General features: G+C 40.3%; 2 protein-coding genes across 3 annotated transcripts in view; both read left to right on the top strand.

Annotated features, from left to right (window-relative positions):
* Nucleotides 1-6,686: 6,686 nt before the first annotated feature.
* SMC5 (structural maintenance of chromosomes 5) overlaps nt 6,687-24,664 on the top strand; it is a 97,158-nt gene continuing 79,180 nt past the window's right edge. For both annotated transcript variants that reach the window (XM_059143588.1, XM_059143587.1), the window contains exons 1-3: nt 6,687-6,975; nt 11,233-11,374; nt 19,397-19,449. In XM_059143588.1, the coding sequence (XP_058999571.1) occupies nt 6,788-6,975; nt 11,233-11,374; nt 19,397-19,449 (383 nt within the window). In that variant the 5' untranslated portion in view covers nt 6,687-6,787. The remainder of the gene's footprint in view (nt 6,976-11,232; nt 11,375-19,396; nt 19,450-24,664) is intronic.
* On the top strand, nt 11,385-15,202 carry LOC131813247 (complement component 1 Q subcomponent-binding protein, mitochondrial-like). The gene is given in 2 exon segments (XM_059143589.1): nt 11,385-13,137; nt 13,139-15,202. Coding segments are annotated over 2 exon segments (882 nt in total). The 5' UTR covers nt 11,385-12,616; the 3' UTR covers nt 13,500-15,202.

The following is a 24,664-nucleotide window of genomic DNA, read 5'->3' as shown; positions in this document are numbered from 1 at the left end:
CATCCATTGCAAATGGCAAGCTTTCATTCTTTTTGATGGCTGGATAATATTCCTCTGTGTGTGTGTGTGTGTGTGTGTGTGTGTGTGTACACCAAATCTTCTTTACCAATTCATTCCATTCATTAGATAATGGACGTTTGGGTTCTTTCCATAGCTTTGCTATTGTTGATAGTGCTGCTACAAACATCAGGGTGCATATACCCCACCGAATCAGTATTTTTGTATCCCTTGGGTAAATACTTAGTAGTGCAATTGCTGGATCATAGGGTAGCTCTATTTTTAACGGTTGAGGCCTGTCCACACAGTGTTAATTCTTTTTTAAAGATGTATTCATTGGGGCGCCTGGGTGGCTCAGTGGGTTAAGCCGCTGCCTTCGGCTCAGGTCATGATCTCAGGGTCCTGGGATCGAGCCCCGCATTGGGCTCTCTGCTCAGCAGGGAGCCTGCTTTCCTCCCTCTCTCTCTGCCTGCTTCTCTGCCTCCTTGTGATCTCTGTCTGTCAAATAAATAAATAAAATCTTTAAAAAAATAAAAATAAAAAAAAATAAAAAAAAAATAAAGATGTATTCATTTACTTTAGAGAGAGAGAGAGTGGGGTTGGGGCAGAGGGAGACAGTGTCAAGCAGACTCCCCAACAAACATGGAGCCATACTCAGCGCTCAGTCCCATGACCCATGAGATCATGACCTGGACCCAAAATCATGAGTCTGAAGCTTAACTGACTGAGCCACCCAGGTGTTCCTGTTAATTCTTGATGGTAGGAATATGCGTGCATGGTTGTTGGTTTCTGTTTTGTGTTTTTGGGGGGTTTTCAAAATTCATAAAATAATAACAGAAACACAAAGGCAATTTCAATTATACAAAGAATGTTTGGCTACCAATCAAAATGGTGGACGTGAGAACTTAAAACCCCCAAGTTCATGGGAGAGTTTATTTTATACTATATGGAGCGAATTCCAGCAGATTTAGCATGACTCTGACAATTCCCAACTTTCTTTCTTTGAGGAAGTAACACAGTGTGAGGGGAAACACTCGCTCTCCCCTGCGAGGCCTCTGACCTAGCCTGGACAAGGAGGACTTCCCGTTCACTTGGCGAGGACCGGCAGAGAGCACTGCTCCTGGTGCTTTAGTGCCTCGTTCCCGATCTTCCGGAAATGGAAGGTAAATTCCTTCCGGAGCAACGTAATATCTGTTTTCCCATTTCATATCCTCAAACGAAATGAAGGCACATTTAACCATAGACTCTCTATCCTGACACATTACAGAGAATATTTTGAAACCTCATATTAATTCCTAATTTTTTTTTTCAATCTTTCGGTTGGTTTGTATCCAAGAGATGGAAATTTGAGAAAGATGCAAATCTGTTGAGACATTGATCCAGAATATAAACATGAATTATGAAAAAGTACTTAGAACAGTAGCTGGTATATGGTACACTCTGTTAGTGTCGGCTATTACTACTAATATGGTAGCTATTACTAGAACCAATTCCAAGTGTACTGCCACCATGGTAAGAAGAAGCAGATATTTTCATTATTTAAAGCTTTTGGGGGGGCACCTGGGTGGCTCAGTCATTTAAGTGTCTGCCCTTGGCTCAGGTCATGATCCCAGGGTCCTGAGTCAAGTTCTGCATCGAGAGGAGCCTCCTTCTCCCTCTCCCTCTGCTGCTCCCCCTGCTTGTGCTCTCTCTCGCGCTCACTCTCTCAAATAAATAAATAAAAATCTTTTTTAAAAATAAAGCTTTTCTATGATGTTAGAAACAAATTTTTTTTTAAGTAAAAACTTTAAAGATAAAGTATCCTTATCTCTAGCAGAAGCTTGCTGTATGGGGTGTTAGTTTCCCTCTTGGAAGAGTGTTTACTCTCCTCAGAACCCCTCATCCCTCCCTACCTCTTCCCCAACCATTTGTTCTTCTTCTTTTTGAGATTTTATTTATTTATTTGACAGACAGAGATCACAAGTAGGCAGAGAGGCAGGCATAGAGAGAGGGGGAAGCAGGCTCCCTGCTGAGCAGAGAGCCTGATGCGGGACTCAGTCCCAGGACCCTGGGATCATGACCTGAGCTGAAGGCAGAGACTTTTACCCACTGAGCCACCCAGGCACCCCTCATTTTCTTTTTCTTTTTTTTTTTTTTAAAGATTTTATTTATTTATTTGACAGACAGAGATCACAAGTAGGCAGAGAGGCAGTCAGAGAGAGAGGAAGGGAAGCAGGCTCCCCACTGAGCAGAGAGCCCGACGCGGGGCTTGATCCCAGGACCCTGGGATCATGACCTGAGCCGAAGGCAGAGGCTTAACCCACTGAGCCACCCAGGTGCCCCTCATTTTCTTTTTCTTAAGATTTCATTTATTTAGTTTAGAGAGAGAGAGTGAGAGCACATATGCGAGTGGTGGGGAGGGGAGAGGCGGGGGGGGGGGGAGGGAAAGGGAGAGAATCTCAAGCAAACTCTTGCTGAGTGTCAAGCCGGGCCTGGGGCTTGTTCTCAGGACCCTGAGAAAACGCTTCAGCTGAAACCACGAGTCAGATCCTTAACCAACGGAGCTACCCAGGTACCCCTCCCCAACTGTTCTTTAACAAGGTTAATTAGAAAGTGTGGGTGAGGGCACCAGGGAAAAAGGGTTGTTTCGGGGTGCCAAGGACTTCAGTTTCAGCCTAGACTTTTTCCTTCCTTTCCAAGGGACAAGGGCTCACTTTTCCACTTTAAGAATCTGCCAAAAGCCAAAGTAGGATTTCCTTTCCCTTGTTCTTATCAGAACCGGAAGAGTGAACCGTCTTAGTTGATGGTCGCCCGTGCAGGGTCCGGTCTGGGTATTGTGCCCCACCTTCTTGCTCCTCTAGCACCATTATCAAGGGCTTGTGTGGTTAAAGCCAAGAATGACAACCCAGAAGATAGTATTCCAAGGGTGAGGTGAAATATACTTACAGTCCTTGACTCTGCCCCTTTCTTTTTTTTTTCTTGATTTTTTTTTAAGATTTTTTAAATTTATTTGACAGATCACAAGTAGGCAGAGAGGCAGGCAGAGAGAGAGAGAGGGAGAGAGGAGGAAGCAGGCTCTGCTGAGCAGAGAGCCCGATGTGGGACTCGATCCCAGGACCCTGAGATCATGACCTGAGCCGAAGGCAGAGGCTCTAACCACTGAACAACCCAGGCGCCCCGACCCTGCCCCTTTCTGCCAGTTTTTTGTTTGTAGCAGTTTTTAAGTTTCTGGAGCATTGTAAGGCCTTCACTCGATGTAGCCCCTGGTGACTTACTCCTTGGTGAGTAGAAGGTTAAATACAGTGGTGTGGCTAGATCTATTAGCCAGCAAACATGGCTGGCTAATGAGTGGGCTTCAAATCCTGGAAGTATAAATTCAACTGTGTGGCTCACTGACTCATTCATGAGCCGCAGCTTCCTGTTAATTGATATTGTTTCTGTGACCTTCTCCCTCTGCCTCCCTACTCTCACCTGTTTTGAGAGTTTTCACCAGTGAAATTAAAGAAACCAAGTGTGGCAAGATATATGTGTACAGGTTTATGGGTGCATGAAATTATTAAAGAATGATGAGAAGCACTGAGCTTCTTATAGTCAGATAGAGGATCCTTGGTTCATGCTAATACCCAGTCACACAGAGTCCCACAAAAAAAGAAATATTTACGTCAATTATACTGTCTGCTTGATGGAACACTATATGGTTACTTAAAACTAGGTCATAGAAAAATATTTAATGGCATGGAAATATACTCATATTATGTGAGAAAAAGAAGGTTAAATAATGGGAGAGAGAGATATATATCTACATATGTAGATATATATATATATATAGATAGATAGATATAGATATGTAGATATGTATATATATATGTATATATATACATATATATATCTCGATATAGATAGAGAATTTGTGCAGCATCATTCTGGATTTGGGGGGGGGTGTGGGGGGCAACAAAAGGAGCATGTCGTATACACAGAAGGAAAAAAGATAAAACATACATCCAAAACCTAACAGTGTTTAGTCTGGGTAGGGGAATTAGGAGTAACTTTTCCCTTTGTGTATGTTTTTCTGAGTGTTCCCCAAGTTTCTATACTTAATATGTGTTGGTTTTGTAATCAGAAGCGAAAGTGATAGTATTTTCCTTTTTAAAAGGTGGTGGCACCAGTTAGAATCACAAAAATTAACAAGACAGGAAGCAACAAATGTCAGTGGGAATGCAAGCTGGTATAGACACTCTGGAAAACAGGGTGGAGGTTCCTAAGGATGTTAAAAATAGGGCTACCCTAGGACCCAGCCGTTGCACTCCTGGGTATTTACCCCAAAGATACAGACCTAGAGTTTTAAAAGGGCACATGCACCCCAAGGTTCATAGCAGCAATGTCCACAATAGCCAAACTGTGGAAGGAACCAAGATGCTCTTCAACAGAGAAATGGATAAAGAAGATGTGGTCCGTACTTACAAAGGAATATTACTCAGTCATCAGAAAGGATGAATACCCACCATTTGCCTCAACATGGATGGAACTAGAGGGAATTATGCTGAGTGAAATAAGTCAATCAGAGAAAGACAATTATCATATGGTTTCACTCGTATGTGGAACATAAAGAATAGTACAGAGGACAGTAGGGGAAGTGAGGGGAAACTGAAGGGGAAGAAATCAGTGAGGGAGATAAACCATGGAAAACTCTGGACTCCGGGGGCCAAACCGAGGGTTGGAGAAGGGAGGGGTGCAGGAATAGGGTAAGCGGGTGATAGGTATTAAGGAGGACACGTGTGGCGCTGAGCACTGAGTATTATATACAACTCATACATCACTGAACACTACATCAAAAACTAATGATGTATTTTATATGTTGGCTAATTGAACATAATAAAAAAATAAAATAAAAGGTGGTGGCAGAGTATGACTGGCTGGCTATTTAGAAAAAAACTCTTAGCTTGTGCGCATTTGGGTGGTCATAACAAGTTCAGGGACTCATTCTCAACTTTCAGGTTGATAACCACAATTTGATTAATTCGCCGAAGAACCAATAATGGTACAAAACGGGTTCCTGCGCTCAACTACCATTACTCTGCCTGTGTTATTTTTCCATTAGGATAGATTCCCCCAAATGTTATCATTTTTTCAAAGACTTCGACTCTTCTAAGGTTCTTGAAGTGCAGTAACGAATTACTTTCCAAAAAACTTGTTGCAGTCTTGTAAGAATAAGAGCATAGCACCCTCCTGAGCACGATTTGACCACTTCTAAAATTACTCTTCTGTAATTTGCCCTTTATTACTATTTATTTCTAGTAACCATGGTGCATTCATATGTTTTTTTCTAATTCTATTTTCTTTGCTAATACCTTTAGAGATTCCACTGGTGTGAGAGGACGTGGAGGGCACCTGGGAAAGGAGCATTAGTCGCAGGTGTCAGGAGTCAGGATTCTACCGCACCCGAGCTCTAAACGGCCTCCCCGCTTCCACGTTGGCCCACTCCAAACAGCAACCAGAGTGATTATTCAAAAACTTTTCATCAGATACGTCTCTGTCCTGCTTAAAACCATCCACTGGCTTCCCAGCGCTTTAAAAATAAACGGCTTTGCCATGATGGACAAGGCTCTGCTATGCAACGGTGATCACTCCACCGCAGCCACACTGGCCTTCCCTTTGTTCTTCAAGCATCCCACGAGTTCCCACTCCGGGGCTTCTGTCCTTGCCTCGAGCGCTCTTTTCTCATTCATGCACTTGCTCCCTTCTCATTTAGGGCTCAGCTCAAACACGACCTCTCCGGACACCTGTTCTGTTTGTTTATTTATTTATTCAGATCACCTAGCCCCGCCTGGGATCACCCTGATCTTTGGGGCTTCACGGGTTCTTTTTCGGTCTCCCACTCCAGAAAGGGAAGGGCTCCGACGCGCACCCTGGACTGGGGTCCTCTGGGCCGCAGCCGCAGCCTCCTGGAGGTCAGACGTTGATGAGCCGCGTGAACGCGGAGCTGCGAAGCCCCGGAGCCCCTCTTCCTTGCTGCGTGGGGTGAAGCAGCTGCAGGTGGGCAGGTGTCAGGGGAAGCGCGCGCTCGCCCAAGCCCGTGCGTTCCAGCTCGCGGATCTCTAGAAACCTCGGGCCAGGAAGCCTTAAAAGGGAAGGAGGGAGCGAGGGGGTGGAGGGTCCGCCGGCAGGGTTGGCGCGGTGCCGTCGGTTCACAAGTGGAAGCGAGCACGGGGCTCAGCACGGCGCTTCTTAAGGGAGGCCCGGGCACGGGGGGGGCATTGCTGGGGCTTCCCTTTTCGGACCTCGCGCCCTGCCTGAAGGGAAATAGGGAGCCAACTGAGAAGAGGGAAAGCCAACGACAGGCGAGTCCGGGTCTGCTCGATCGGTGCCCGCCTCCCGCCCCGAGTGCCACCGCCTGCCTCCGTCCGTTCTCTCGCGGGTCGCCTTCCCCGGCGCGCTGAAAGGGCTTCCAAGTACTAAATGCAGTTGATGTCTATTTCTGAGTTTAAAACACCCAGCTCTGAAAAATGCACCAACGCTCAGAGAGGAAGGTCGAAGAGCCGCCCACACGCGGAGGCCGTCGTCCCCGCCCGCTTGCGCCCGCGCCAGCCCCACCCCGCGACGGGCTCCCGTGGCCGTCAGCCTCCGAGGCGCGGGGCTGGGGGGGCGGGGCCCGGCGGCCGCCTGACGCCGCCGGGCCGGAACTGCGCAGGCGCGGGGCGGGCTCGCGGGCGCTGTCGCGCGCCGGGCAGTTCGCGCGGGAGCCGGGCGCAGCGGCGCCGAGGCTGCAGGTCGGTGGGAACGGAAGCGCATCCGGGACTGAGGGGAAGCCAGGATGGCGACTCCGAGTAGGAAGACGTCGACCCCAAGCACCCTGCCCTCCAAGAGAGCTCTCCCGAGAGATCCCTCGTCGGAGGTCCCGAGCAAGAGAAAGAGCTCGGCCCCGCCGGCGCCTCTGCCGCTGCAATCGTCCAGGCCTTTCGTGGAAGGCTCTATCGTCCGCATCGTGATGGAGAACTTCTTGTGAGTGGCCGGAGGCCGCGCCGCGGCGGGGAGGCGGGCGGGGGGCGCAGGCTGCGCGGCGGGGTGAGGCGGGCGGGGGGCGCAGGCTGCGCGGCGGGGTGAGGCGGGAGGCGGCCGTGCGCCCGGCTGGGGGTCTGGCGGCGAGTTCAAGCCGGGGTGACCGTGAGGATGGGCGTCCGCGTTGGGGTGGTTCGGCGTGCGGCCGGTGTGCTGCGGGCTTCTATCCATTCAGCCACCGTTCTCGGAGGGCGTCCTGCGGCGGCCGCGGCCGCCGTGGGGCTTAGATCGCTGCCGCCTGCGAGTCGCGGCCTACGGAGGGAGGACCCAATCTCTAATTCACACAAGTGCGGGCGCCGGGAACTCCGAGGAAGCCCCAGTTAAATCAGGGGAGCCGCGATGCTGTGGCGGAGTCCGCGGTTGCTAGGTGGGCAAGGTGGTGAGTCAGGCTGTCCCGGATGGAGGTGCAAGTGTACGCGAACAGGAGCCTCCTCTCTGTTGTGGGGCCCCCAGCAGACCCTTGCCCCCTCCCAATCCCAGCTTTCCCCCCCGCCCGCTTCCCCTTCTGTTTTTCCAGACAGCTAATCATCGTAGTAATCATTTTAGGATTTAGTAAATACGTCTTAACACAAATGTTGTGTATCTGTCTAGCATCTTACAGCTTTGTTGTTGTTTGGTCACGGTCTTTTTTTATTTTTTTTAAGCTTGCACATGGTGGCTTAGGATAACAGAAGTGTAATAATACCACCCCCCCCCCCCGCATCTATCATGTGCCAGATGTAGAAGTAGAGGCTTTATTTACACAATACTCTGATTCTCACCTTATAACAACTCTTAATCTCTTTGACGAGACGAGCTCAGAAAGCTTCATTTATCCATGTTTCTGCTGTAACAAGCCGCTGAATTGCTGTTTGAATCCAGATCAGGAAAGATAGATAAAATCAAATGGGTGACCTACCATAAGAAGATCTGTGTATCTCAGGATGCCTTAGGGACACAAAGGATGAAGCAGTTCATTTCATCCCTAACTGTGAGAAAGGGCTTTGTAGAGGAGGTTCACCACAATCTGCAGGGAAGAGCACTGTAGACAGAAGGAACTGCCTGAAACAGTTGGTCATCCTTAGGAAGTGTCTGGTATTTGAGAATGGGTAGAACGTAAGATGTGAGTGACACGGACAGAGATGATACCTAGGAGGTAGGCAGCTGCGGAGGATCCGTGTTTTCTGGGCTGAGGAATTCCAGCTTTATCCTGTCCACAACCAGGATGCATTTCAAGCAGGGCATGACGTGTCATTTCCATCTTAACACGCCCCCCCCCCTCCCCCGGCAGCAGTGTGAGCGATGATTTAGAAAGGGTACAAGTTGGGAGGCAAGACGACTCTTACAACAATGAGAGGTCATCAGAGTTTGAACCTAGGAGTGACAGTGGGAAGTAGTGGAAAGAAGATTTGACAGGATCTGGCTTCAGTTTAGGAGGCCTGAGGGTAAGAGTTATGCAGTATTTTTCTCAAGTTCTGTCTTGCTCTTGGTCAGATGTGGTCCTTTTGGGGACCGAGAGCAATTTGGGGAGAGTAATAATGAATGTTTTGTGGATCCTGCAACTTGAAGTTTCCTGTGGGGTGTCTACAAAAGATCTTCCATAAGCAGTATTTTTAAGGGTCTGGAAAATGTGAACAGGTGAGAGATTTGGAAGTGATGTGTATAGATGGTTCTTGAAGTTGCAGAAATGGTTGAGCTGGCCCCAAAGGAAATATAAATAGGAATGGAAGGCCAGCTACGGCGTCCTGGAGGAATGCCAACATGTAAGGGTGAGCAGAAGAGGAGCTGGGACAGAGAAGAATCTGTTCAGGGAGGTAAGAGGAGAACTGTGGGAGAGTATTCTCTAAGAAGCCTAAGGGGAAAGTGTTTCAAAAATATTATCTGCCGCATTCGAGTGGGGCGACAGGACTGCAAAGAGCCTACTTTATTCTGCATTTGGGAATTCTTCTACCCTTTTAAGCAGGGTACGCACAGCGTTTTGCAAGTCCTAGAAGAAGGAATAACTGTGAGGAAATAGAGCTTGGCTGGCTGTCATGTGCAGAGCTACCCCATTTATTTTCATGATCAGAGGGCTCTGAGTTTTAAGAATGAGGGCGGAGGGGTGGGCTTAGAGAACTGAAGTGGTCTGAAAGTCAGTAGTTACCGGAGGAATTCCTAGGAGTGAATAAAGTCCAGTGGGATTGGGAATGGAGGGAGAAGTTTCTAGGCTGACAGAATAGCTTGTGCAAAGGCTTGTAGAATAAGTAACATAAAGATAGTCAAGAAACTGAAAGAAGTTCATGATAGGTAGAATTCGGAGGTCTGGTTAGAGAACATGGGAAGGAGGTAGAAAGTAGAAAAAGATGAATCAAGAGCTAAATTCTGAAGAGTCCTGTTTTCTTCTTTTTCTTAATGAGTGATCTCAGAACTGCGCGTCTGACAGGACTTGGTGACTTGTTGATTGATGGGGGCCGGAGGGGAAGGAGTTGGGAGAATCAAAGATGATGCAAAACTAATGCCTAGGTTTCTGATTTGGTCAATGGGATGAAGATAAGAGACCACAGGAATGGTTTGGGAGTAGAAAGATAGCGGGTTTAGTTTTGAATGTGGAAAGTTTGAAGTGACTGTTCCGCAGCATCCACATAGTGTTCGGGAAGTGGTGATTTCATCTGTAGGTCATGTGGGCTGACTTTGAGCATGTCAGTCCTACCAGAAGTCCTGGAGAATATATGAGATACCAGGCAAAGGACAGTTCTTTTCAGGAGGTGCTTGGAGAAAAGGAAACTCACAAAAAGGGAATTCCCAATAAAAATCAGTCAGACAAACTAATTTTTTTTTAAATGTGGAGGCTTTGTTTTGTTTTGATGTGTGGGGTGGTTTTTGTTTTTGTTTTTGTTGGGTTGGTTGGTTTTGTTTTCTTGGTTTTTTTTTTTTTTGGTGGGGGAACTTTCTGTTGATAATGTATGTGTATGTGTATGTCATAGGCTAGGAGTTCCTCTCCTTTTTCCTCGCTTTTATTGTTATCTTAAACATCAGTTACATCACTGTTTTTTTTTTAAACAGGGGCACAAAGATTTTATAGCAGAAAATTAAAAAGTTGAAAGAATTAGGGTTCATGTTTTGGGATTAAGAAGTTCCAAGGCTGTTCATTTTCCAGATGCCTGAAGTTCCCAAACTAGTTTCATTTTAATCATTATATTAAGGGTTTCTTTATGATTCGGCTTCCAACAGAACAAAGCATTTGAAAAGATAAAGTAGGTAGACACTGTTGAGATGTGGGGCTGGAAACCTGTCAGAAAATAACTTGTTGACTCCCTGTACTTACTTTTATTACCACATGGCACTTCACATTATTTTTCTCTGAGCACTGAAGTGGAAGTGTGCTTGACTGCATTACTGACATGCCTAGCAGATTAGTAGCTGGGTCAGTTTTTATCAGGTTATTATTTATGGGTTCTAATTCAGGGTATTCAGAGACAAAGTAGAAGATTATCTGAGTCTGTTTGACATTTTGCCATAGTTGTCCTTGGTGACTAATAAGGATTAGGTGCTACCTTGCAGGTAGTTAATTAAAGCTCTGGACAGCAGACAGCTTTCTGGTTTGAGGGAATGTTACAGAAGTGCTTGATGATGCATTCTTGTTTCTTTCCATAGAAGTAACATTTATTTGAACATGGACTAAACAGTGGATATCTCTGGCAGCATATTGAAAGAAGGGGATTTTTAAAAAATTAACAGTAAAATGAAACCATTGAGTTGATAGATGTGTGATTGGAATAGAAATTTGGATTGTTTCACTTAGTAAAATGTGAGGGGTTGCTATTAAGCATTTTAATTCCAGAGAAATGCAAATGTAAAATTCACAGATTTAAGATGAGCCATGGTTTCTCTTACATAAAATTTTTTGAAAAATTATTTTTACAGTGGCTTTGATAAATTTTCTCATGAAAGGGATAAATAATACCAAACTTTGCTTCATTCAACAGATGTAAATTAAAAGAGCCTATGATATCTTGTTTTCCCACTGATATTCTTATTTCAGATCCGCATTATCATTTTCTCATTTTTTCCACTGATTTTTTTCTCTCTAGTTTATTAATAATGTATAAATAACATTAAAATGTAAGGTCAGCTGGCTTTTAAAGCAATTCAGGGAAACCTGTAGAAAACATCAGCAGAAATAAATGTTTTTGCAAAGAAAATATTTTTATGTCTTAGTAATTTTACCTCTCTATAATTCAGAACGTATGATATCTGTGAAGTCTCTCCTGGACCCCATCTGAATATGATTATTGGAGCTAATGGAACAGGAAAGTCTAGCATCGTATGTGCCATTTGTCTTGGATTAGCAGGCAAACCTGCTTTCATGGGACGGGCAGATAAGGTGAGTGAACTTAAGTACTTTAAAAAAAAAATTCAGAGTTGCGACTTGCTTTTAGTAACAGATCACTTTCTCTCTCAGTTCCTTGAGTAAAACACAAATGTAGAGCTTGGAAGTAAAGAATGGAGTTGGTAGGTAGAACTGCTGGGAGGAATTGCCATTTCTAGAAGTATTTTGGACTATATACCTAGAGAATTCTCCAAGTATGTAACACTTAAAATGCTTAGGAATAGTGTCAAATGTCTTCTTAAATGTATTCCTGGGCTTGTGGAAAGATGAAGCAAACTTACCAAAGGCAGAGGCAGAATTGTGCAGATCCAAAGATATCAGAGTTGTTCCCCCAAGGGCATTCGCTGACTTTGCACTGGAAAGGCATTTGGTTGCTCTGAATTGTGGGTCCTGGAGGTAGGGGAAGACTGGGAGATAAAACTAGAAGGCAAGCACTGTGTTTAGAAGGAAGAATAACCCCACAGAATGCGACATACGGTTACTTACTTATCTGATTGTTAGCTCTGAATATAGTGGAATAAAAAAAAAAAAAAATCCTCCTGAGAATTACTACTATTTTCTGTTGAATAATTGACATATAGTATTAGTTTCAGGTGTATAATATAGTCAATATTTTATATACATTATGAAATGGTCACCACAGTAAGTCTAGTTACCATCTATCACTATACAAAGTTGTTACTATATTATTGATTGTATTCCTTAAGTTGTTTTATTTTTATATAACAAAGATTGTTAATTAATCTCTTCATCTCCTTCATTTGTTTTTTCCATTCCCCCTCTTCCCTCGGCCAAAAATCAGTAATTTCTAGAGAAGGTTATGGGGGGTAGATAAAGTAGAAAAAAGGAATGTAAAAAAAAAATAATAAAGATATGTTACAGGTCGAAAACCACCCTGAAATTCTGGTTTAAAAATACAGATTAGTTCTTCTTGCTACTTACCCAGTCTAGGCTGTGGTCCTTGGGTACCTAGGCTGCTGGAGTCTTCACTTGAGTACATTGTCCTGTGATTGCCACCTAGGTAAAGGGAACTGGCTGTTAAAAGTTCTTCCAAAAAGCCACAAATATTTGTTCGGCTCACATTTTCATTGGACAAAGGCCATTAAGAGGCCACACCTTCCATCAGAGGGAAGGAGCAAATGCAGTTATGCCGTGGGCTTGCAGGAGAACTGTAGTGTTCGTGAACTGCCAGGATGCCTACTGCCAGGCCATTACCAGAATGGGGCAAAGATTTAAATGATGATGAGAGTATTAGAGGGCCCTCCTGTGTCAGCTACTGCACTACTGCTCTCATGCCCAGTGCCTTGCTCGCTGGGCTCTGCGGCCACTGAGCCACCACACGCCATGCCTGCCCTCTTGTCTCAGCCCACGCGGCTGCCTTCGCCGCTGCAGCCCATGCACCCCAGGCCATACATGCAGCCCTTTGTGCGGCTCCAGGTGGCAAGGGCCCATGCTGCCTACGGTCTCCTGCGCTCTCCTGGGCCCTGCGGCTGCAGCACACTGCACACCCAGGGGCACAGAGCTTTTGTTGAATTGCTGAATGATGACATTGAGGAGGAAATGGAGATACCAAAGCGTAATTACCTCCCCAAGAGTTCTGGAAGTTGGGAGCTGGAAGTAGATGGGTCAGAAGCCAAGTTAGTGCAGAAAGTTGCCGGAGAGAAGATCACTGTGGCTTTCCACGTTGACAGTAGTATCCTGCCAACATTGGATGGGGAGGAGGAGCCCTCCAAGGGCAGAAGGTTGAAGAACAGCCTGATTGACATCCATTCCCAGTTTTGTGGTAGAAGTTGTGAGGACTTGTGGCAAGAAGCCCCCGGTGCTGGACTGTCCCTGTCCAGAAGATGAGACTAGGCAAGAAGAGGAGGTCCAGAGTGACACTGTCTCCATCAGGGAAGTGAGCTTTCAGTCTGTTGAGTCTGAGTGGAAGGATCTGAATTACACAGTCAACACTGATCCCCTGGACTGGGCCTTATATGACTACCTGATGGATTTCCCGGCAGATGGATGGGTGGGTAACACTTCTGCAGATGAGTTGGTAGAGCTCCGCACAGACCTGGAGCACCGGGAATACATTCCTTTAATCTACGATCACAAACATTTTGTCAGAAGCCAGTAGAGCAGCAAGACCTCGAACACCTTAATTCTATGGCAAGCTTTGGCCAGGGAACAGTCTACTCTGAGCCAGGCATACACATATGTTGAAATGGTTTTCATCCTAATATCATGGAAAATTTTCAAACTTAAATTATTTCCATTGCCCTCTAATTTACTATTCATTTATTTCTTTTCTACAACTCAAATCTTTTGTTCCTAGATTTTTGTGTGACATAGGGACAATAAAATTTGCTTATCTCCTCCCTAAACAAAAAAAATTTATGAACAACTTTATGGTAGTAAAGCTTAAATTCTTAAAAGTTGTGAATGTGTAGGTTTCTACAACTACATAAATGATCAAAATGGACTCTTAGTAGAAAAAAAAGAGCTGTTAATTTTCTTAGAACACCGAAGACAATTACTCATTAGTTCTTAAAGGAGTCATTTCCTGTTTTACACAAAGAATATGACTGTACCAGAATGTGATGGTACCAGAATCCATCAAGGATAGAATAAGAAAAAATAGTTTAACTTACAAATATAGGAGCAGAAATCTCAAGAAAAAGAAACAGTAGTCTGTTGAATCTAATACATAAAATATGTAATACACCATGACCAAATAGAATTTATTCAAGGAATGAGAGATTGAACATTAGAAAAAAAGTTAACATCTCTTGTTTTATTTATTTTTTTACATAGCCCATTTTAAAGGAGAACTGGATGATCCTCTCAGTAGAGGAAAAAGCATTAAATTCCACAGTAATCTGATTAAAAAAAAAAACTCTTAGCAAATTAGGAGTAGAAAATACCTACTTTTAAAATTACATGAAAGACAAGTGAAAATATGCAGCAAGTTCAGAACCAAGTCAAGGGTACCTACTCACACTGCTACTCAACATTGTTCTGGAAGTTCTAGGTGGAGCAGTAAGGTAAAACAAAAAAAAGTTAGAAGGAAAACTATCATATACAGGTTTTATGCAAGTATGCAGTGAAAACCACAAAATACTCCACATAAGCTTTCTGATGAATTAATCTGGAAATTTGTTAGGCTTGCTAGTTACAAGATTCTGTAACAAAAATCTGTTGCATTTCCATACACTAACAATGAACAGAAAAATGCAATTAAAAATAGATATTTATAGTAGCATCAAAAAAGCAAGTAACATAGCAATAAATTAACAAGACATGTAAGGCCTATTTTTAGAAAGTTTAAAATTTTATTTGAAAATATTGGAGTTGGATTAGATGGACAGATACACTGTATATATATTAATGAGCATGAAGACTTACTATAAAAATGTCATTCTTCACATTGATAAACATATTGAGCATCATTCCAGTCAAAATCCTAGTACTGTCTATAGCAAATTCCAAGTTGCTTTTAAAATTTAGGTGAAAAAAGAAATGGCCAAGAATAGCTAAGAAACTCCTAAAGAAATTCAACAAAATGGAAAAAACTTGCCCTATCAGATACCAAGACTTAACACAAAGTTATAATAGTTCATGAAAACATTGTATAGAATATTATTTAGAGGGGTGCCTTGGTGGCTCAGTGGGTTAGGCCTCTGTGTTTGGCTTAGGTCATGATCTCAGGGTCCTGGGATCAAGCCCCGCCTTGGGCACTCTGCTCAGCAGGGAGCCTGCTTCCCCGGCCTCCTCTGCCTGCCTGTCTACTTGTGATCTCTCTCTGTCAAATAAATAAAATAATAAAATCTTCAAAAAATATATTTTTAAAAAGAATATTATTTAGCCATAAAAAAGAATGAAATCCTCACATTTGCAACAACATGAATGGACCTAGAGCATGTTAGACTAAGTGAAATAAGTCTGAGAAAGACAAATACCATATTTCACTAATATGTGGAATCTCGAATACAGACTCAATGCAGAACAACAAATACAGAACAAACTGGTGGTTGCTAGAGGGGAAGATGAGGTGGGTTGGGTAAGATAGGTGAAGGGGATTAAGAGGCATAGACTTCAGTTTAAAACAAATAAGTCATGGGGATGAAAAGCACAGCATAGGGAATACAGTGGCTAGTATTGTAATAACTTTGCATGGTTACAGGTGACAACTACACTTACTGTGCTGAGCGTTATGTAGTGTACAGAGTTATTGTTGTACCTGAAACTAATCACATTGTCAACTGTATTAAGAAAACAAAACAAAACAAACCTGTGGTATTGGTGGGAAATACATCAGACCAGTGTGCTATGACAGAATAGAAAGCGCAGATCCAAAGCTGTGATGAGTAGACTCTTGATTTATAAAGACTGACATTGGAAATGAATGGGGAAAAGATGGATAAATTGCACTGAGGCAGTTGGTTGTGTACGAAAAAAAGAAATTAAGTTCTATCTTCACACATGAGCACACATCAGTTCCAATTGGATTGAAGGTCTAATTGTGATTGACCAGAAAGGTTTTAGGACATACTGGTGTAGAGGAGAATATCTTTGTTAACTTTGTTAACTTTGGGTTAAATAAAAGTTCTTAAGTGAAAGTATAGGTTGAAAAGGAAAATACTGATAAAAATAAGAAACTTCTATCAAAAGACACCATGAAGAAAAAGACAAGCCTCAAATTGGGAGTGGGTATATATAGCCCATATAACAAAAGATAGGTATTTAAACTTCTTAATAAGTAAAACAGTAACAATTAAGAAAGGATAAAATTCGTGCTCAGACACTTCACAGAACAGGCAGCTCAGACAGCCAAGAAGTACAGTGGATCTTTGAACAACTTTGGTTTGAACTGTGCGAATCCACCTATATGTGGATTTTTTTTTAGTAAATACAATATGATACTGTAAATGTGTTTTCCATATGATTTTCTCAGGATCTTGTTTTTGTACTTGTAGGAATACAGTATATAGTACATGTAACATACAAAATATTTATTAACTGCTTATGTTACTGCTAAGGATTCTGGTCAACACTAGGCTATTAGTAGTTAAGTTTTGGGGAAGTCCAAAGTTGTATGCAAATTTTTGTGCAGGGTGTTGGCAGTCCTAACCCTAGTGTTATTCAAGGACCAACTGTATTTTTAAAGATACGCAACTTCACTCTCAGAAAAATGCACACTAATGCTGGCAAAGTGTATTCCTCAAAAATTCTGGTGATCAATGTGCTTATAAGGAAATGGAGCAATGGGAACTCTGATGCACTCTTGGTGGGAATAGAAATTTTATAGTCTTGGAAAATGGCATTACCTAGTGAATCTGCAGATGCATATACCCAATCACTCAAAAATTCTACTCCTAGACAGCCCTTGTACATTAATACTAGGTAAAAGTATTAAACTATTTATAGCAGTATTATTTTTAAATAAATCCTATTATAGTCAAAATTGAATATTACATACCAGTGAAAATAATCCTTAGCTCATTGGTTAAATCTCAAAACATAATTTTAAGGAAAAATGCTATTTTGGAAGAATACTTGTAATATGAATTTATATAAGGGTCAAAACACAAAATAAAGTATTTAATATTTAATATTTTAATATTTAAAGAGCTATATGGCTATATGTGTATAGCAAAACTAGAGAGAAGCAAAAGGATGATCAAGTCAGGATTACATTTGTTGAAATAGGATACAATAGTATTGAGTTCTACAGGGAATGTCAGATATACCGTTAATTTTCAGTTCCTTAATTTTGTGGTAGATGCTTGGTGGTTTTACTGTTGCTTCAAGCAGTATATGAAGTTTATATGCCATATTTGGTGTATATTTCACATAAAATTCTGTTTTAAAAAGGAAGTTTGAGGGATACCTGGGTGGCTCAGTGGTTTAAAGCCTCTGCCTTGGGCTCAGGTCATGATCTCGGGGTCCTGGGATCAAGTTCCGCATCAGGCGCTCTGCTTGGCAGGGAGCCTGCTTCCTCCTCTCTCTCTGCCTGCCTCTCTGCCTACTTGTGATCTCTTCAAATAAATAAATAAAATCTTAAAAAAAAAAAAAATATATATATATATATATATATTTATATATAAAAGGAAGTTTGAGAGTTGAGTTATCCCACTGCAAAATAGTTGTAAAAGTTAAAATGATTCTTTATATTTTTCTAAAACTGCTGGGAATATTGCAATATTATTAAAATGGTATTATAGGTTTCTTAGCCAGGCTTACAGTTTAATGTAGGATTACAAGATTGACGCATATACCCTTAAGGTTATAAATAAATCTATTCAAAATACGTGTGTATGTGTGTTTTTCTTTAAATACTCTTTGGGAGGCATTTATGAGTTAAGAGTACTCATAGATTCTACTCTATTAATAATTAACTTTTGACCTTAGACATTTGTCTAGACTTCAGTTTTTCTTTATTTTAAAGTTGGGGGTTGGAGTAGATAACTTCCAGAGACCAGATTTTTATAAATACGGATGTGTAGTTTTTTAATTATTAAAAATCATTTCTTAAATCCTTATCTCTGCGTAATGGTCTGCTGGACTCCAAACTTTGTATGATTGAATGGATTGGTTTGTAACAGTTTCCACCAATCTTCCCATTTATTTTTGGCATGAAGAAGACAGACCTTATCCTTAAGTGGTATGCTTTTTAAAGAAGGTTGTGGAGCGCAGGGTTTCTTAGGTGACAGATTGCAGACTTTTGGGTTTCACTACATGCATTTAGGGGCTGCACAAGTTCTCAGCGAAAATACTTTTAATGTTGTATTTATAGTTAAATCTTAATAGGGAAATTTAATACTAGCATGTTCTGTACTATCCATATATACATTTTATAATAAGAACTGCTTTGTAATTTTTTTTTCTTACTGGTGCCAAATATTTTAATTGATGCAAACTAATGAGCAGATAGCACTCCTACAAAAATGCCGTTGTTTTTCCTGTTTATGAAGAAACTAAAACAGAGAGGTTTAGTAACTTGGTCAGAGTCCAGCAACTTACACGCTTATGGCATGACTGAGATAGGAACCTGGATGCTGTGTTAAAGTGTGTCTGTCCTCTTAATCATTAAGCTGGACTTTCTAGTTACAAGGACAGACCTCCTTTGTCACCTTTCTGGGCCTCCGTTTCATCGTTTGTAAAATGGATATAATACAGATCTCCTACAGTTGCTCCTGAGTATTAAGAAAAAAATTATAAATTGCTTAGCACAGTAGCATATGGTAATGCTTAATAAATGTTCACTGTTGTGATTCTAATTGCTGTCCTAACTGCTAAGAATTATCAAAAGGATAATTATCAAAAGGATAATTCTTTGCAAGGTGTGTTTCCACTTTTTTTTTGTTTGTTTGTTTTGTTTTTTTTTTTTTTTAGAATTACTTAGAGCCCTATTGAAGATCCAGTCTGGTATTTTTTAGGCCCAAGGTCTCTCTTCAGATTTGTGCCTGTACATGTATTCAAACTAGACTAAATAGGTCTATTTTACCATGTAAATTGTATTTACTATGTGTATTCTTCTTTTTAAGAAAATGATAATTACATCCTCATTAATAACAAGATGGGTAATATTAGAATAGTTGTTAATATTTAATCTGCAACTCCAGAGAAGTCTCCAGGGGTAATAAGGAGATTTGGTAAATCCTGTGATTAAACTGTAGAACCTGTTTTCCCGTTGACTTTTTTGCCTCTACCAAGATGTTTAGGATAGAGGCTAAGTACACAGACTCTGGGGCCATATTATGTGGGTTTAGTTCCTTGCTCTGTATCACCTTTTGGCTTTGTCATAACCTCTGTAAGAGGCTGTCTGGCACCTGGAATGCTCGTAAATGGTAACTAATAGTATTGTTACTTGTGGGAGGACACAATGGAAACAATTTCCCAAATCCGGGAAAATGAAGAGAGTGGAGAAAATAGTTACTGAAAGGATTTGAATGTGACAGTAATGACTTTGCTGAATCTGTGGTATAACATGGAACTGTCATCACTGAGTGCACTTTGTCTTTTTTGCTCTAGGTTGGTTTTTTTGTGAAGAGAGGATGTTCCAAAGGAATGGTTGAAATTGAATTGTAAGTGTCAAAACTGCGGAAACCCCTTTTTCCTGTACAGTTGCTTTATGTTCATGCTTTTGTGATGACTTTAGAAAATATAGCATTATGGTATAACTATTAGACATTATATTTAAAGGATGTTTTATCCAGATAAGTTATTTTTTTTATGCATCTTTTAAAATCCAAATGGTAAGATTTTTCTTTCAGTAGATTTCCTAAAGAAATTACCTCTCTTGGCAGCCATTTCTGATGTGTCAGAGTTAGTATTCAAGATAAAACCAGTTACCCATCCTTAGTGTATGTACTCTCAGTCTTTTAAACACAGATAAGCTCATTGTTTAGTTGATTTAGTGAGTGTTGTTTTTTGGAGTGTTTATAGAAAGTCCTGAACTTTTTGAGCTTAAGTAGCTTTTAAAGATCATCTGATAGCTTCATCATTTTTATAGCATGTGGGGAAATGATCTTTTTACTCAAAAAGTGGGAGAATGCTTTATTTATGTAAAGAGAAATAGGCACACATAGAAATAAGAGAAAACAAGATTATACTCAATTCATTAAAATGTAACGATAGTGTTTTACTGAAAGATACAAAACTAAGACATGAATAAATGGAGGAGCATATTGTGTTCCTAGAAACATAAATATTCACTTTCAACATTTTCAATCCTTTCAAATTAATATATAAATTTGATACAGTTCCAACCAGAGTATCAACAGGTAAGTGAACAAGTTGATTCTAAAGTACTTTTGGGAGAATAAATGTTCTGGAAAACCCGAGAAGATTTTGAAAAAGCAGAATAATGAATAAGATGTCTGTGTACCAGATGTTAAAGTGTATTATAAAGCTGTTGATAATAAGGTCTTAGTACAGAAAATTAGAGAAGCAGATTGAAAAAAGCAGGGAGATCTAAATGTATATGAGAATTTATTATAAAGATGGCAGCTTAAGTGTAGGCTATAAATTACTGGAATTGAGGTGAACTAGTTGGCTATTTTTATAAACATAAATTTAGAGCTTTATCAAACATCTGACTCAGATCTAGAGGTGCTAAAGGCTGAGTGAAAAACTATGTAACTTTGAAAAAAATAGAAAAAATGTATATTATTTTTTAAATCTTAGGATTTAAAGCAGAATAGGATACCCAAAAACCATAAAAAGGAAGATTGGAAATTAAGATTCTATACAAATCCAATTGAAAATAATGGTACCGCAGTTAAAAATGAATGATGGGAGAAAACATTTTCAGCACAAATAACATGTACATGTCTTAAAATTACCAAAATACCAGTATCTCATGCAAGTCAGTAAAAATTACAAGCAACTTACAGAATATAAGCAAAGAAATTTAACACTAAGTAAAATAAATGGCCAATAAGTATAAAAAGGATACAACTCATTAGTTAAAACTCATGAGTTTTGAAGGAAATCAAAAGGAGAATTTTTTCCTTTGAGTTTAGAAAAATTTTTAAGTAAAATTTAGTAATATGAAAGTGTAGAGAAGTGAATCCTGCCATGCACATGGGAACATAAGCAGTACATCGTATTCGGCAGTAATAATAGATTTTAAATAATCTTCGGTCCAGTTACTATTCTAGAGAATGTTTTACTCATTTGGACAAAATTAGCTTTTTCCCAATTTTAATAGTGAAAACTTACAAACCCTCCAAAAGTGTACCATCTGATAAATGGTTGAACAAAATGTGATGTACTCATTAAAGAACATCATACTCAGCTGTAGAAAGGAACAAAACGCTGATAGATCCGACAACGTGGGGGAACCCGGAGAGCGTGCTTCGTGCAAGAAGCCAGACGCCAGTACTGCCCGCTGTGTGATTCCACGTCTTCGGGAGGTCCAGAATAGGCAGATCCACAGAGATGAAATAGATTGCTTGGGAATGAGGGGAAGAGAGAGTGGGGGGAGTGACTGCTTAACAGGTTTGGGCTCCTTTTTGGGTTGGTGATGACATTTCGGAATTAGGTGGTGGTGGTGGTGATGGCAGAACCGTGTACATATATTAAAAACTGTTGTTGATACACATACTCCTTCAGCTGTACACCTGAAATGGTTAAAATGGTAAATTTTATGTTAGGTACATTTTACCACAATAAAAAAGCTTGGATTTATATATATAAAATGAATTATATGATAGGAGTTATATGTCATTTTTATAAAATTGCCAAAAATATTCCTGTGTTAGCCTTGGTGCTGTCCATAGCTCACAGTGGTTTCTTAGATACTACAACTGAAACAAACTGTGCGGGGTATATTTATAAAATACAGAGGGAATATTAATATATATAAAATACAGAGGGAGTATTAATACGTACGTTTAAAGTCCTTTATGGGTGGCTGCAGGTGTTAAGCACTTCCGATTTTTTGCTCTGAATCAGCCTGGTTGTTTTCTTGGTTATCTAAAGAGGTAGACTTTTTGGTATGTAATAACAAATAGCTGTAATAATCTAACTGGTGAGCAAAACCAGAGTTCTGTTGCCAGAACTACAGGGGAGGTCTCCCTTTCCCCAAACTCTTTTAGCTACATTGTGGTCACTTGTTGGGAATACAAACAATAAATGGCTTCTCCTTAGTTGAAATTGTTACTGCTATTGAACAGTGTGTTAACTGGTCATACACTCTTTGGAACAGTGGATGGAATAATGTCTAGTATACATATATGCGGTCATTTTCAAGTATTTGAAAATGAGGGAGGGGCAGATAAATACATAGGTAAAATACATATGACATTGGATGGTCATTAGTGCTAGGTAGAAGACTGAGCAGAAAAGGAGTTTAGGGAGGGAGTGCCAGAGTGAAGTTTACAGCATTAAATAGGGTGATCAAGAAAGTTCCCACACAGAAGAAAGTACCTGAGCAAAGACTTGAAGGAGATAAGGTGTTGAGTATGGAGATACTTGGGGAACCGGCATGTCAGCATCTGCAGATACTAAGAAAGACTGACGTGGTACCCAGTGTGTTTGCCTTGAACTGAACAAGAGGATAGTGAGAGATAAGGTGTGAGAATATCAAGGAGCCAGCTCATAGGGTCTTGTAGGCCAGTGTAAGGACTTTGCATTTATTTTGAGTAAGCTGTGAACCCACCGGGATTTGAGCAGAGAAGTGGCATGATGTAGGTGTCCTCTGTAGTAGTCCTTGTTTTTTTTTTTTTTTCCCCCTTGATTTGAAAAAATTGATTTGTCTGTTTCCTCAGTCTTTGTCAGTGAATTGATTTCTGCCTTATGGTTTTCATCTTACATCATGGTTTTCTGTTTCATTATTTTCTATATTAATTCTTGAAACTTTTGTTTTTTGATTTTTTTCTTAATTTCTTGATATGGATATTTTTTACACAAATTTTTCGTCTTGTTTTCCTTCGTATAATCATCTAAGGCAAAAAAATTTCCCTCTCAATATTGCTTGAGCTCTTTCTCCCAAATTTTGGTATGTAACATTTTCCTATTTTTCAGTTCTGTTCATTTTCTTTGAGTTCATAATTAGAAGTTGTTTCAGATTCTAGTAATGTAGAATGTAGTCAAAATGTAGTAATTTTCTTGTTATTTTAGTGTTGATTTCCACTTTGATAGTAGTTCTGTGGTAAAAAAAAAATACATCTGTTATAAAAATATAAAATTACAGGTTATATTTGTTCTGTATATATTCTATATTACATGTTACTATATGGTCTGATTTATAGTAATATAGTATATGGTCCAATATATAGTAATATATATAATATATAGTAGTACTATATATAGCATATATAATGAATAATAATACATAGTAAAATTATATATTGCTGTATTATACGTATAGTGTATATTGCATGTTTTATTATATATACATATATATAACCTTAGAGTAATACATAGTGTAATATATAGTAATATATGTAAATATATGGTCATATACCTTGGAAATTTGTTAAGGCATCCTTTCTGTAGTGAGCTTACATAATTGTTACCCACTGGGTTGAAAGAATGAGTGGAGTATTCTGCTCTTGTTATGTGCAGTGTTCTGTGTCCATTAGTGCAAGCTGATTAATTATATTGTTAAAGCTTGTATATTTTTGCTGATTTCAGTCATCAGATTGATTCTTTAATTACTGAGAAAGGTGTATTACATTTTCCTTCTATATAGATGTAGCTTCAGGATACAGCTAAGATTCAGATTGTTCTATCTTCCTAGTAGAGTTGAACTTTCTGTTGTGTATTGACTTTATCTTTTGATGCATTTCCCTTAGAATATGTTTTAATTTGCCACTAGTGTAGTTGGCGGCTTTCTTCTTTTTTTTTTTTGGTAAAGATTTTATTTATTTATTTGATAGAGATCACAAGTAGAGAGGCAGGCAGAGAGAGAGGAGGAAGCAGGCTTCCCCGCCAAGCAGAAAGCCTGATGCGGGGCTCGATCCCAGGACCCTGAGATCATGACCAGAGCTGAAGACAGAGGCTTATCCCACTGAGCCACGCAGGTGCCCTAGCAGCTTTCTTTTTTAAGTGCTTTCCAAATTACCTTTTTTTATTCATTAATTTCAAATTTTTAATACCTTTTGTATCTCATTTCAACATGATAGTTGGGTGGTGTTTACATAGTCCCCCCCCCTTTTTTTTTTAAAGATTTTATTAATTTATTTGACAGAGACACTGTGAGAGAGGGAATACAAGCAGAGGGAGTGGGAGAGGGAGAAGCAGGCTTCCCGCAGAGCAGGGAGCCTGATACGGGGCTCGATCCCAGGATGCTGGGATCACGACCTGAGTCGAAGGCAGAGGCTTAACCCACTGAGCCACTCAGGCACCCCTACATAGCCTTTTAAATAGTGCATATCCATTACATTTATTGGTTTATATGTTGGGACTTATTTTTACTGCCTTAATTTGTGCTTTTTATTTGTTAATATTTTTCAGTATTTCTTTTCTCTCTTGACTTTGTTTGGATTTTTGTGTAATTTTTCTTTACTGTTTTGGAAATTATTCATTCTTGTATTAGCCGTTGTTAGAATTTTTAACACATATATTTGAATTTGAGTCTAGACCAAAATGTCTGTATCTTCCTATTGAATAAAGACCTTAGAGTTTTTAATTTGAATACCTTGTCTGAACTATTTTAATTTTGTCTTGTCTTTTAAGCTCTTTTAGACATAATAACTATTATCAATTTCTATTGTCAATGTTTGTTTAGAATTATCTCATGTGTCTTTGGTTTGTCTTGCTTTTATTTTTTCTTGCATTTTTGTTATTTCC

The sequence above is a fragment of the Mustela lutreola genome, chromosome 12, assembly GCF_030435805.1.
Source record: "Mustela lutreola isolate mMusLut2 chromosome 12, mMusLut2.pri, whole genome shotgun sequence".
In the NCBI taxonomy this organism is placed as follows: domain Eukaryota; kingdom Metazoa; phylum Chordata; class Mammalia; order Carnivora; family Mustelidae; genus Mustela; species Mustela lutreola.
This window is presented reverse-complemented; position numbering and strand designations above follow the sequence as displayed.